This window comes from Cyclopterus lumpus, chromosome 7, assembly GCF_009769545.1.
Source record: "Cyclopterus lumpus isolate fCycLum1 chromosome 7, fCycLum1.pri, whole genome shotgun sequence".
NCBI classification, from domain to species: Eukaryota; Metazoa; Chordata; class Actinopteri; order Perciformes; family Cyclopteridae; genus Cyclopterus; species Cyclopterus lumpus.
The window spans coordinates 4,648,818-4,663,467 of record NC_046972.1 but is presented as its reverse complement, the minus strand read 5'-3'; the positions used below and the strand labels follow the sequence as shown (position 1 = coordinate 4,663,467).

Sequence of the window (14,650 nt, the reverse complement as noted above, 5' to 3'; positions counted from 1 at the left end):
TTGTGTCCTCCTGTGTTGCTTCGGTGACCTTTTGACCCTTCGGCGTGCTGCCCCGGCTTGTTTTTAAGTGCATTGATTGATGGGTAATGTTTGTGTCTGTTCTTCTTTTTAGGTTGTTTACAAGAGGAGACAAGGGAGGGGAAGTGACACTCCGCTAACACAATAAGAAGCACAAAGACATAAAGGATCAGTTGCAACCCCAAACCATTGGGGCGCTGCTGCTTTTACTTATTGTTTCTGGATTCAATTGGGAACAGATTCCCTTGCTTCGCCCATCTGTCTTTTCAAGGAAATCCCTGATGCATTCTCTTGCCCCCTCTCAACATGCTGGCTCTGAGGCTGGAGCAGGGCAGGCGAGGGGGTGGTGAAGTCGATCGCCTGCAGAAAGGGGACACTGTGGCTCGGCAGGGCCGCCAGTCAGGTAGGCCCCCTTCTCACGAGCAGTGCAGCAACATCAGGGAGAAGATCTCCCAGTGGGAAGGTCGCAGCCAGGATGCCGGGGCGAAGGCACATCCTCCGACCGTATCCCGAACTCTGTCCGGAGATCAACTGGGCAACGGATGTTCCAATGAGGGGTCGAGAGGGGGGCTTTACCACTCCAAATCTTTAACCTTGGGCTTAGATTTCCGGGTATCCCCATCACCAGCTGGACATGGTGTGGTCGGTAGGAAGTCGGAACCTGTGCAGAAATGTCCCGCTGAGTATTCCACCACAACCCCGGGAATTAAACCACTTGCAGCACAAATGTTCGCGTCTCCCAAAGTGGAGGACGACCCCGCAGGTAAACAAATCCTCACTGCCGACGGCTACCAAAAAAGGGATCGTATCTTGGGCGTTGAAGTAGCTTCGAAGCATCTACCTCTATCGACCGACGAGCAAGAAGACAACATGCCTGCGGGAAACTTCTACACTTCCCGGGGTTTCTGGCGTAAACTTGAGGGGGACCGACTGCTCTGGGAGAAAGGCAGGGGTGACGCTCAGCCTCCTCCCAAACCTATGCGAACATTCCAGTATCGGGGAGCCAACAACAGCAACGATGAGGGGCACACAACACGGCGGGATGGCAGTTCCCCTCATAGCAACCACTCCAACGCGAGGAGTAGGAGGGTGGCCCACCCACCTAGCTTCCCACCTCCTCCGTGTCCTGTAGCAAAGACTAACGGGCTTTCAAGGCATACAAAGAACAGGTGAGTCAATGCAGTGAAAGCAGAGCACTTTAAACGGATGGGTTTTCTCGCAGGGCTTCATTTGATCCTATAGAATCAGGAAATTCACCAATGCACATTATACATCCTGCTTTAGACTTTGTCTATCTGCAGTGCCTTTTTTGGGGGAGGTTCTGTGGAGGAAACTAATTGTTGGCCGGCGTCCTGGTGTGATGTCACATGATATCTGGCAGCATTGTTCTCCATTATGTGTATGTGGCCTAGTTCCTCTGCAGCCACGGGTCAAGGGTCGTCATCTACACGCACACACACTCCCTCTTGCGCATGCTTGCTCTCTCTCTCTCTCTCTCTCTCTCTCTCTCTCTCTCTCTCTCTTTCACTGGAGGCGAAACAAAACAAAACATAACTTGTAACCCACGTACACATTGAGATCAGGACTTATTGGGTGGCCTGACTACTAATAATACGGTTCTCTGTAAACTGTTCTGCCTCGTTGTTGTCTGTCGTTCTATTGAAACGCTGTCTGGGAGTTGTTGACCGAATATGATAATACAATGCAAAGATAGTCTTATTTTCAAATAAACAATTGAAATAACAAAAATATATAAAGCCTCATATCATTTAAGATTGAGATAATAAATATATATATATATATATATATATATATATATATATATATATATATATATATCCATCCATCCATCCATTTTCAATACCGCTTATCCTCATTAGGGTCGCGGGGGTGCTGGAGCCTATCCCAGCTGACATAGGGCGAAGGCAGGGGACACCCTGGACAGGCCGCCAGTCCATCGAGGGCAATATATATATATATATATATATATATATATATATATATATACACACACACACACACACACACGTGTGTGTGTCTATATAAGGGGTGGTGGGCAAAACAATAGAAACATCCGTCAGAATAATGCTGTACAATTAAACCACAGACAACATCCTCCACAATACCTAATAAACTGTCAGTTGTGTATCAGAATATAAGTGCAAATAGACACCTATCAATCATAATACTCATGGGGGGTAGTGCCCCGTTTATTAGAATAAAACCAAACTTTTAGGTTGGCAGAAGCTGCCCGAATGATAGAAAAAGTTGCGATAACTTCCCCTTCACCTCCAGTCTTCCGGCCACATCGGCACGTAGTTCTACAGGGCTCCTTGTTTACAAACTTCAGAGGAAGCCACAAGCTGTCATTCATTCATGTGCATTATGAAATTCCTCCATGGAGCGAGGCAGCACTCTGACTAAACAAAGCTTTGTCTTCAGTCTGAAAGTTTTCATTTGAGGAAAGTTGCACTGACCTAATTGTTATATTGACAGCTGTCACATTGCCAACTGCCATGTCTGTCTAAATCCTGTCACCGTCTTCTTCCTCGTTCTGCTTTTCATAACAACTTTTGTACCAGCTGCTCAGTCGTTTCCTGTCACTCCAGTTTATCTCACTCTCTCTCCGTCTTGCTGCGTTTGATATCAACATGTGGAATTTAGCGGCGGGAAGCTGACATGAACGTGATACGAGAGAGCGACCTCTCTTTAGGACGGCAGCGAGGCCCCCTCTCATTCACTGCCTTCCCTTTCCCTCCCCGCCACAGGAAGTCCTTTGAGTACGAGGATGCGGCGCGTCTGACGGCGAAGCGAGGCCCGCTGAGAGGCGAGGATGGACACTCGGGCATTTACCACGCCTACTCCGACGACAATATCTACGAGGACATTGTTTGTAAGTTGAACTCGCCGCGCTTTTGATCCCCGCGCCGACTGCCTGTCTGCCGTGTGTTTGAAACCGCTTCGCTCAGCACTGGTTTTGTTTAAAAAGAGACAAAGACAGTCATACGCTGTCACTGGCTCAATGCCCCATTTTGAATTATAACGGAGCCTTTTCAAACGTGATGCTGTACAGGGACCAGTTGGTGAACTAATCAGGAAAAATCTCTGAAGAGCATTTGGGAAAAATACCTGTTTCCATTGTGACATGTATTGAGAGTTATTATCAATATTTTAAAAAAGACAGCACAACTGTACAAATTAGTGATTTGTTATAAATCAGGACAGGTAGTGAAAAAAACATTGCTTTTTAAACGTTTGCGTCTGCATCAGCTGTTGCAGTTAAGTAACAATATCAGATTTGGACACATGGTGGTATTGCAGCAAAGTGAAAAGTATCTCTATCTAGATGTGCAAAGATTAGGTTAACAAACTACGTTGATAATCAATTCATTGTCTAGTCATTTTTCAAGCAAAAATGCCCCCAAAATATCTAGTTGCAGCTTCTAGCATGTGCTTTTCTTTGTTAGGTCAGATGTTAAACTAATTGTCTTTGGGTATTTGGACTGTTGTTGGCATAAAACTAGCTATTTTAATACATGATTTAGTCCAAAATGAAACAAGGGTTTTATTTTTTTCACAAAAAGATTAACCAAGAAAATAAATCATGAATGAATTGATAATGAAAATAACAGCCATGGGAAATGATTAGGAATTACTTTTCATTTGCTTTTATACTAAGCAAGATGCTTAGTGAAATGAAATGAAATGAAAAGGTGTAGAGCCGTGGTGAAACATCCAGTCAGCCCGTCTTATCTTTTCCCATCACGCTGTCTTCCCCCCAGGTGAAGTGACCAGAGATAGCCCCTACGAGGACGTCAAGTTCTCTCCCATGTGTCTCCCCATCAGAAGGCCTCATGGCCCAAAGGTATGGGATGATATGCCATTTATGCCTCCTTTTCACGCTACGGAAATATTTAGTTGTTGTTAATTGGTGTATAAACTTGAGATTCTCAAAGGAGGGAGTGTTGTAGTTTGATACGACCGCCCTTTTTTTTCCAGCTGCCTCCTAAGCCCCAAACGCTGCAAGGCTACGCAACCAGAGTGGAGAGGAAGAGGCTTCAAACGCCGACGCCATCCAAATCCTCAACACTTGCAGAGACTCCCAAACTGGCTGCACCGCGGCGCGCGAGCACGCAAAAAATACAGAGGGCGCCTCAGGTAAATGATCCGTGGATTACGGCGTTAGAGCTCGCTTTGGGATACGCCGATTGCCTGAGCTGTTTAGCGTTTATGCCTTTATGGAGGCATTGCGCTTTTCGGGTTGTCCGCCCGGCCATCGGTTCCATTCCCGTGAACACGTTACCTCGGGAACACCTCAACGGAATTTCTTCCAATTTTGGCACAAGCATCCACCTGGACTTTAGGTCAAAATGATCCTAATTCGGTGGTCAAGGGTCACCGCGACCTCACCAACACTTTTTGTTGGCCGTAGCTCAAGAATTCAAGTGCAAATTCTGAATTTCTCCGCAAATGTCTAATCAGATAAAACAAACTGCTACTCGGTTGGTTTGTGCTGGCGCACGTCCTCGCGGTGGTAATTCAAGTCGAGCAGGAAGGAGAGGGAAGCTGACAGAAAACAGATAGTAATAGAGCAACATGTACTTCATGAGGACTCAGACAGAACACATGGGAGCACAGGACTCATGGCAGTGCAGAGCGCGTGTCCCGGGGAGAACTTTAACGATAAGGTAGAATAACACATAACAGAGGTGTTAACATATTGTACACATGTGTAAAGGTGATGACGAGAAAAGGATCATGGCTTTAAGACCCACGTGACACATGTGCTGTGTGCACCAGCAGGTTCGGCAAATGCTCATCAAGGTTGCTTTTAGATGTTTTAAAAAAAATTTTTTTAAACAATATGTCTTTGTTGACCTGATTGTTTTCTATTATGTTACTTTGAAATAGTTTAGAATGCATAGCCTGAAAAGTAACTACAAAACAAAACATTTGCTATAGTTATGTAATGCTGTCTTTTAACTCTTATTTAACTCTAATTAAGAAGATGGGCATAGACATAATAACACCCCATGTGTTTTTCTGCTCAACAACTTTAACATTATCTTAGTTGGGTCATTTTACTTTCTGCCCATGCACTGACAGACAAAGTGTGTCCTCTTAAAGATAAGTTCTGGCTTCCGGCATGTGTTTGTTTGTGTGGAGAGCCCAACTCCATCTATTAATGTGCCTCAGTTGACTTGTGTCCACTACTCAACTGTGTTTTTTTACGACATTAACAGAAGAATGTACGGTTTCCAAAAAAATAATATATCTATCTATAATATAATGATGTACTTAGTGGCTTGTTATGTCATGATTCCCAGTAATCATGATTCTATGACTGTGAAATGATGGGCTGACGTGTGTGTGTGTGTGTGTGTGTGTGTGTGTGTGTGTGTGTGTGTGTGTGTGTGTGTGTGTGTGTGTGTGTGTGTGTGTGTGTGTGTGTGTGTGTGTGTGTGTGTGTGTGTGTGTGTGTGTGTGTGTGTGTGTGTGTGTGTGTGTGTGTGTGTGTGTGTGTGTGTGTGTGTGTGTGTGTGTGTGTGTGTGTGTGTGTGTGTGTGTGTGTGTGTGTGTGTGTGTGTTCTACTACGCAGTATGTCAACAAGATCGAGACCATCTTTGATGACAAGCGCGGGAGGAAGAGGGTAAAGAACCAGGGAGTCTCAGTGAGAGGTAACACACACACACACATAGAGAGACACTGTCACATATGCTCAAATGTCACTGCCATCATCACTTCAGTAAGATTAAGTTGAGCCTCTTTGTGGAAATACCCCAGCTTTTGATGGTACACACAAGGCCAGCTGCAGCAGGCAAAGCCGCTGATTATGAAACAAAGGCTGACTGTCTGCATCTGATTATGGCTTCTCAAGTCTTCTCCATTCCTCTGCTTTTCCCTAATCCCCCCCACCTCATTCTCTAATTCACATCCACAACAGAGGAGACCAGTGGGACAGAGAGTGACCCCGAGGACAACAGCAAAGGTATGGCGGTAGAGTTGATGTCTATAATGTCTCTTTACGGTAACTCAGGTTCAAGCTTAGAGGTGCATCAGTATGTATCATCAACACTGCCAAGTATAAACATAGGGCTGCATCGAGAAGAAATAAATATTCCTAGCATCTCTGGAGATTGTATTAGCTCCGGGGGAAGTTATTATCGCCTTCAGCGCTCTGTCAATGCAGGCCATGTTGCACATCTCTGTCCAATCAAGTGACATTCAGCCATAGTGGGACTGCAATGCACCCAATTGTACATGATGGGGACATCGAGGCTCGTGCAGAAACAGTCCTTCATCGTTCAGAAATGCCGAGCTAGAATGAATGATCGGGTGTTCTCTGTTTTATGGTCTATGCTAGGCTATACGTGGAGGTGCTTCTGTTGAGCCTTCTGAGGAAAAACAAATAAAACAAAAGACCAGTCAAGCAACATCCTCTTTGCGAGAGAGGCTCGTGGGAACTGTTGTTTTCACTTTAAGGAACTCAGATAATACCACAGCCGTAAAATGCAGACTACCAGTTATCCACGCCCATTGTTGTGGCCTCAGTCATTGTTGTCTGTGTAATCTGTACTTCGTCCCAATTCTACTTTATGTTTATTGATGTTCAAAAAGCCTCATATTGCTCCAGTGTGCTGGATGAGCTATGTCCCAGGACAAGCATTTAGCTTGTAGTCTCATTGTGTGGTGTCCAGCAGGCTCCAGGAGGTCAGTTTACATCCAGTCTACACTGAAACGTCGCCCAGGTTACCGCACCCTGGAGAAGGACCTGATCCAGCTGCAGCAGCAGCAGCTCTTCCAGATCTTTGTGGTGGTATCGCTGAGAAAAGGCTCCCCGGGAAACACCTACTCCCCTGAAATCACGCAGCAGTTCCCCAAACTGGTTAGAATGAGTTTTTAACATAATCCCACCCTTCTCCCAGGCAGAGGACATAACTGTCGTTTATTCATACTGTTTTGATTGAATGGTATTCTGTGGAATTAAGACAATATCATGTCCAAGATATAATCTTGTTTGGCAGATTCAAAGGAACATGACTCTAAAGCAATGAGGAATAATTTAATTGTTTCATTTAAAACAAGAGCATCATAAAAGCAATTGTTTGTTTTTTGTCTTTCCATATTCATTTTTAATTATATTTATAATATTATCATTTTGAAGTTGGCCGTTTTTAGAGAAGATTTGGTCTCAGACACCTACAGTATATGGGAACATACTGATTGCTATTTGAAAAGGATTCATGTGAAAATACTACACCCGGCAATAGACATACCTAATATATCGTACCTAATTAAAAATAAGTTATATTAAATCATAAGTTATTATAATGCAATTATAAGATAATTTAACCAATTCAAGGAAGCCATTTGGAGGAGCACTGCTATAAATGGATTCCCTTGTTTCAGTTTGAGAAGTCATCCCGGATCTCCAAGGAGGCAGAGGATCAGCTGAGAGTCATTCCCAACTTCTGCTTCCCCGACTCACAGGACTGGAAGCCCTCTGCACACATGCCGAGGTCAGCACATGCACCACAGTAATATTGTTAATGGCATGCTCGATGGATACAGAAGTAACTGCATCACAAGGTCTAAGCCAAGGGCACAATGGCAACACGATACTGTATTCTTTTCTTTCATGTCTGTATTTGCTTTTGTTGTCAATACACACACCTTTCATGTGCTCTAATGCATGATGTCCAACTTTTCCTTCTTGAACAGTGTTTAGCTTTAGTTATTTCACTGTAATTATCAGTTTTATATGTTTAAATACTGACATTTCCTCTCCTTATTTATATCCTCCACTGTAACCCAGAAATTGATGCGACAAAAACTCAAATTCCCCACAGGGATCATTAAAATGTCACCAGATCTAATTACTACTCTGAGTACCTTGGGACATTGGGCATTCTTCTTCTTCTTTTTGTGGGTATGGTTCATTGTTGTAATGTGGATTATGAGCTCAACTTACACAGCCTCCCTGTCTTTAAGCACTTACCTGTTGTGGTGCAAAAGAAATAAGACACACCTGTCTATCTAGTTTCTGAATGCTCTGCCTTTTTATATTTACTGATATTTTTCAATTTCTTTTTCCAGCTTTCATACAAGGAATTACAAACGTTTTTTAATTTAATTTTTTTAGAATTATGGATTAGTTTTTTCATGAAATCTTTTGACTGTCACTCCTGCGTCTTAATGTCGGTCCGTTTCCAGCGAGACCTTCTCCTTCGTCCTGACCGGAGAGGACGGCAGCCGCTGGTTCTGTTACTGCTGTAAGATCTTGGTGAGTGTGTGTGTGTGAAAACATTAGTGTGTGTGTGTGTGTGTGTGTGTGTGTGTGTGCGTGAGTGGAAGCCCGCCACATGCTTACTCAACATCTCTGAGGAGATGTGAATCAGTACATGTGAATAACAGACCGTAAACCACTTCTAAATCGATGACAGAGAGCAGGAAGAATTTCCAACTTTCCCCCTTTTTCTTTTGTTTCACAAAGAGCTGCTTTTAGATCTTTTTAGGACACTTTTCAAAAGACAAGTTTTTAGCTTAAAATGATTTATATATATATATATATATATATATATATACACGCACAAGCACAAGCACAAGCCTTTTCTATTTGTTTTTTTCTATCTTTAGTGTACTGTAGACGGTTAGTGTACTGTAGACGGTTAGGCCAAGCCTCACAGGAAGAGTTTCATGTTTAGTTTTCTTGGTAGATAAGCTCACTGCTACTTTCATAAAAGTTTGGACTTCAGACTCTTGAATTTTGTTTTTCTTCCAATCTACCAAGATGTCATTGAAAATACTTTTAAACGCCATCAAACGGAAAGTAGGCTCTTATGAGAACGTGATTGTACTGTTTAGTTAAATGATGATTCTTAATGAGTTTCCAGTTCTCTCTGTTGTTACCTGCTTTATGTCTAATGGAACTGTGTGTGTGTCTTTAAGCCCGTTGGAAAAGGGAAGAGGCTTCCTGAGGTGCACTGTATTGTCAGCAAACTGGGCTGTTTCAACCTCTTTGCAAAGGTGAGGCCACGATACAATGCATCTGCACCCTAGTTTCTGCTCATAGAAGCCTTTTGTAGGGATATGAAAGGAGCTGGATTTAAACTGGAATGAGGATACGCAAGAACATAATCTAGGGCCATCCCTGGGTGTGTTTTTCAAAAAAAAAGAAACTGTAATGCATACAGTGTCACACCCGTGTCACACCCGTCTTCCAGTTGGTCGATTTGAAATGTACAAACGGTAAGTGTGGATATGGTCAGGAGAGGAAAGTCCAGTTACTTCTTTGCTCTGACTGGAATCAACACTCGTTCTTGCAGTACACACAGTGATTATCCATCTCCGTCTGTCCAGATTTTGGAGGAGGTTGAAAGGCGCAGGGAGATCTCCCCAGCGCTGGTTTACCCTTTTATGCGTAGCGTGATGGAGGCCCCCTTTCCAGCCCCTGGACGCACAGTCACCATCAAGAGCTTCCTCCCCGGCTCTGGAAGTGAGGTAATCCTGAAACCAAAAGGGGAACACGCTAATTAGTAGTTCTGTTCCTCTTAACCACTCCTTCCTGCACACTCAGTGACTCAGACTGGGAGGTTAACGACGTAAACAATAGGGATCGCTATTTCAGCTTTGAACGGTTCATGTCCAGACAGCTAAAAGTATTATAACCGTCAACAATAATCTATTTAGTCATCACTGTTTGCAGACTCAAATTAAGTAGGAAATGACGCTTCCCACAACTCTCCTACTCCTCTTTAAGCATTTAGGAGGCCCTGAAGACAATTACTTAAGGCTCCACATCTGCAGTTTAAAAAAAACTGCATCTTCCACCTGGATGTCTCCAAAGAGTCGTCTGGTTTTGCTTAAACTGCACATTGCAAAAGGTTGACTTTATTAAAAAGGTTGACTTTATTAAGTCAGTAAAGCCTCCACATTTCCATTTTAAAGTTGTTCAAACTAAAAAGAACTGTGTTTAACAACTCGTGTCAAAGCATTAGGTTGACTTTAAAATGTCACTTCAGACAACGTAAAGATCTGACTTATGTTAAGTAAACATAAAGACGTTACGAGGAAAATATGAGAGATGTTACGACGGGACACATTTTGAGTTTTGGTTGTCTTTGCACGCAGGTTGTAAAACTGGAAAAACATACGCTACTGTTAGTCTAGTCATTTTATCATATTTGTTAAAGCTGTGGCTACATCCTGGCGGAGTGCAGGTACAGCCAGTGTGGACCAGCTAGTCTTCAGTTCCACTAAGCCGCGCTCCGTGTGCTCTTGTTGCTCTTGTTGCTCTGCCAGGTGCTGACTCTGTGTCGACCGGTGGACTCCCGGCTGGAGCACGTGGACTTTGACAGTCTGCTGCAGTGTCTCAGTGTCGGGAATCTCCTGCAGGTGTTCGCCTCCCTTCTGCTCGAGAGGCGGGTCATCTTTATCGCTGACAAACTCAGGTACCGCTGTGGTAACACAAAACCATATATATATATATATATATATATATATATATATATATATATATATATATATACTGTGTAAATATATAAAGATGACACACAGAAGCGATTTAAAAAAAAGAATGTGAGCTGCAATTTAAAAAATGTGACTCCCCATTGGTGTGTGTTGATGCTTGATTACGTCACACAGGCCCAGCTGTGTTATTTGTGTGTGTGTGCTTTGGCCTCAATGCTAATCTATATGGCAAAGTCCCAACGTCAAGTCAGGTTTTATTTGTACAGCCCACTATCACTGAGGGTTTCTCAGTGGGCTCTACAGGGCCCCAGTAACGGGTGCTGACCCATCCCAAGCTGGTTCTTATTAAGCAGGACTTCTCTCAGTTGAATAGATTATTTTATTATGTAAACTGCAGGCTACAAGAACTGCATTATGTACCGCAGTCCCTTTTTTAAAATGTTTTATTTTTGTAGAGGAGAGCCATGAACCGTTTGCTGAAAGCTCTTACAATCACTTTGAAAATGTGCTGGAAAAGATTCATAATCGTGCCCGCTCACGGTATTTTCAGGGAGCTCCGATTCATATCTTCGTGTCATGTGATCCGTGTGAGAACCGAATGGTGTTTTAATCTTGTTCCCTCCTGCCCCCCCCTGTTCACCGCAGTGTGTTGTCTCGGTGTAGCCATGCGGTGCTGGCGCTGCTGTACCCCTTCACCTGGCAGCACACCTTCGTGCCCGTGCTACCGGCCAGCATGCTGGACATCAGCTGCTCCCCCACCCCGTTCCTCATTGGGGTGCTGGCCCCTTGCCTGCCAGAGCTGCTGGAGCTGCCTATCGAGGAGGTCGGTCCAGTCCCTATTCTGTTGAAAATGTTTTCAAACCGCCCTCCGTGTTTTTAAAGAGACAGCTCTGTCTGTATAGAGGTTTTAGTGCCGTCTATTTGCTGCATGTAGTGAATGAATCCCCTACAGAACCGGTATGTAACTTTCACCGTTGAGAAACGCCCTCAAGGGACCGTTGCTCAGGCTCACCACTCCTGTTCTTCCTTGTTGCGAAATGGTGAACTCTTGCAGTCAGTAACTGTCATTCTTTCCTCTTGTTGTCTTCCCAGGTGCTCATAGTGGATCTGTGTGCGGACAAGTTTGTCATTCAGGTGTGTACACATAGCGGTGTATAATAGGAATGATAGGTGTGGTCCCGTGGAGGGGGCGGCGGCTCTGCCTACACTTGCAGGCAGAATGTTTTGATGGTGACAGAAGAAAACTATGTTACGCCCACAAGTTCTGCAGAGATTTTTCCTATTTGACATTTTCATTTAGTTTCGCGAATTCATGAATTTAAAGACGAAACACAGCGTCGTCTGTAGGCTGGATATTCAGACGGCTGTTCTTTTGTCTGCGCGTTGGGTTTGAAATAGGTTAATGTCAAAATACTTCCAGATTGCCAGAAGTGCCTCACGGCATTAGGAAGATTATACATAATACCTAGACAAAAAGGTCTGTTAATTCACGTTAAGTGTGCGAGAGACAGTTGGGATGCATGTTTTGAAACGGGCGTCATGTGACTGCTGCTGACTGTTTCTGTGATGTGTGACAGCTGGGTGATGAAGACTGCATCCTGCCCAGTAAACTGCAGGCAGCACTGCAGCAGATCCTGGAGGAGAGGGAGGATATCCTGAGACAGGAGGATGGAGACCGATGTGGAGGTCGGTACAAACAGCTGTGCTGCAGAGTCTTACGTTTAGTCGAGTCTTTTTTAAGATATATTTCTGTTGGATAATCCGATTTGTAAAACTCTGGTACAATTCATTTATTTTGAAGTCTGTTATTAACCGTTTTGTTTTCACCCCGAAACGTGGTCCGGGCAGGTCAGCAGGCTGACCTGAGCTCTCTGGTGTCGGAGGGTTTTGTGCGGTTCTTCGTGGAGCTGGTGGGCCACTATCCCCTCCACATGGTCGAGTCCTCCAACGGGACCAGGGAGGTCCAGCGCGACGGCTTCCGCAAATCTCACCCCTCCCGCGGAGTCCGCCAGTTCCTGCAGCTCTTCATGGATACTCAGATGTTTGCCGGCTTCATCCAGGACAAAGAGCTGCGCAAGGGGGGAGCACGAGGTGATGGTGCCAGTACCCATAGGGTGGATTAAGGACATGCTAATTGTATTGTATTTCCATTAAGGTGCACTGATATGAGTTATTGAAAGATAAAACAAAACATGGAGCTGAATTTTCTTTTCACTCAGTAACTACTTTTCATTATGGTATAATCAATAGGAAGAAACAAATGGTATTATCCTCTAAGACATAACTGAGGTTAAGCTTTTTACATTCAATTCAATTCAGTTTATTTTGTATAGCCACAAATTACAAATTCGCCTTACATGAAATCTGACATTAGATGTCATAGCTGCCTAAGATGTCCCTACGTTGTAATGTTCCCACAGTGCTGTGCAAACAAAGTGTATGCACATACAAGAATAGACAAAAGAAAATAACCTTAAGTTCTGTTCCGTTCATAAATGGAAGTGTTTAATTCATTCATACCAAAGCAGACACATGAGCTCATTTAAAATAAAGTCTGCACTGACCTAAAAGGTCTTTTTAAAAACGGGTATAAGAAGATAAGTCTTACTGTGCAGGAAAATACTAAATCTATGAACCATGTTGGTTTAAAAAACAAATTAAAATCTAATGAATTTGTACTTTCTACATGGTAGAAATACATTTAGCAGACTTATTCATTTACTGGCTTTGTCCTAACCAACGTGGTGATAAAGTAGAGGCATGAATTTCATTAGTGCAGGTATTTTGCTGCTGGTAAAGTTATTAGCTATTTGAGTTCCAGTGGCAATGTACACCTGCTTCAACCCCTCCAACTGTCTCCAGGTCTGTTTGAGGTCAGAGTGGCCGAGTATCTGGATTCTTACCCTGAGCCGGAGACAAGTGGCGTGAACAAATTCCTTAAAGGATTGGGTAAGCGTTGCTCCATCATCAAATGTGCCCTTATCAAATATTATTTTTCAATGGCTAATTGGTTTTATTTTATTTATTTTTATTTTTAGGAAACAAGATGAAGCTCCTACAAATGAAATGAAAGCCGACCAACAACATGCGGCTCTGAAAAGAAAGAGCAGAAACACTTGAGGAGCTGGACTTGAGGAATCACTCGAATGTGGGCGGGAGTCTCGTCCCTGGACGTGAATGGGACGGCGCAGCGTTTTAGTGGGAGAGGACCAGGTTTATTTTAGAGCCACATATGCACGTCTGAGAGCAGCGCACTTTTTAAACTGGAAAGGCCTCTTTTATAATGGTTTCATGACATGCGGCCCAGTCTCTTTGGAGAAAATACAAAAATAAAACTAAACATTCCAGCTCCTTAACCTCAGTTATCCGCCTGAGCAGTCAGGGTAGTAACTATTTACTTTACTTCTTTTTGTGTAGACGGGTTGAATCTATGGGAGGAAACATTTCCAGTCAATGTGTGCGTTTTACAGTAAATCTAACAAGTAAATGTACAATTTCAATCTTGTAAGTACTTTACAACGCCTGTTTTTATACATGTGAATGTATTCCATGACCGACGTTGCATTCCCTTCTGCACGAACTGTACACTTTTGTTTACTGCGTTATAGTTTGTTTGCATTTCAGATCAAGTAGGTTTGTTTACTCTGATCAGAACATTTCAAAGTGTTCGGACTACAGGTCAAACCTCGTCAATCAAAATGAGTATTAACAGTTCGTTGGTGCGAACGCAGCGTTACACACAGAAATTAGGTCTGTTTTTTTCTTCTTCTGTCCTCTACTTTCTCCTTTTTAACTGGAGTTGTAAATATGTTTTTTTAATTTTTATTTTGCACAATGTTGAGAACCAGTGTACAGTATTTTTAATATTTTTGTATAAAAGTATGATGTGTCCTAAATGGAATAAATGGGTTCCGAAGGACAACATTTAATGAGTGACAATGCTTTGAAAACCTGGGTATACATGACTCTAAACACACTTGTGTGAGGGACAACAACTGCACATAAGGAAACTGCAAATAGACGACGCACAAGCAAAGGGAAACATATCGTCACCGATCTGACAACGAATGCAGAGCAAATACAGGAAACGACCAGATACGGAAACGCACCGCATGTGGGCCTGATGACCCTGTATGTGGGCCTGATGACCCCGTATGTGGG

At 43.4% G+C, this 14,650-nt stretch overlaps 1 protein-coding gene across 2 annotated transcripts in view; it reads left to right on the top strand.

Annotated features, from left to right (window-relative positions):
• Positions 1–14,197, top strand: part of dennd2c (DENN/MADD domain containing 2C) — a 17,157-nt gene extending 2,960 nt beyond the window's left edge. Inside the window, exons 2-19 of one of the 2 annotated variants that reach the window (XM_034536908.1) lie at positions 113–1,187; positions 2,787–2,911; positions 3,801–3,883; positions 4,018–4,176; positions 5,619–5,697; positions 5,964–6,008; positions 6,721–6,905; positions 7,430–7,539; positions 8,234–8,303; positions 8,969–9,046; positions 9,380–9,520; positions 10,322–10,470; positions 11,135–11,312; positions 11,582–11,623; positions 12,067–12,175; positions 12,338–12,580; positions 13,352–13,438; positions 13,528–14,197. In XM_034536908.1, coding sequence (XP_034392799.1) covers positions 325–1,187; positions 2,787–2,911; positions 3,801–3,883; positions 4,018–4,176; positions 5,619–5,697; positions 5,964–6,008; positions 6,721–6,905; positions 7,430–7,539; positions 8,234–8,303; positions 8,969–9,046; positions 9,380–9,520; positions 10,322–10,470; positions 11,135–11,312; positions 11,582–11,623; positions 12,067–12,175; positions 12,338–12,580; positions 13,352–13,438; positions 13,528–13,559 — 2,778 coding nt within the window. In that variant the 5' untranslated portion in view covers positions 113–324 and the 3' untranslated portion in view covers positions 13,560–14,197. Of the gene's footprint in view, positions 1–112; positions 1,188–2,786; positions 2,912–3,800; positions 3,884–4,017; positions 4,177–5,618; positions 5,698–5,963; positions 6,009–6,717; positions 6,906–7,429; positions 7,540–8,233; positions 8,304–8,968; positions 9,047–9,379; positions 9,521–10,321; positions 10,471–11,134; positions 11,313–11,581; positions 11,624–12,066; positions 12,176–12,337; positions 12,581–13,351; positions 13,439–13,527 lie in introns of both variants that reach the window. The other variant, XM_034536907.1, reaches the window with a different exon arrangement.
• Positions 14,198–14,650: the final 453 nt, after the last annotated feature.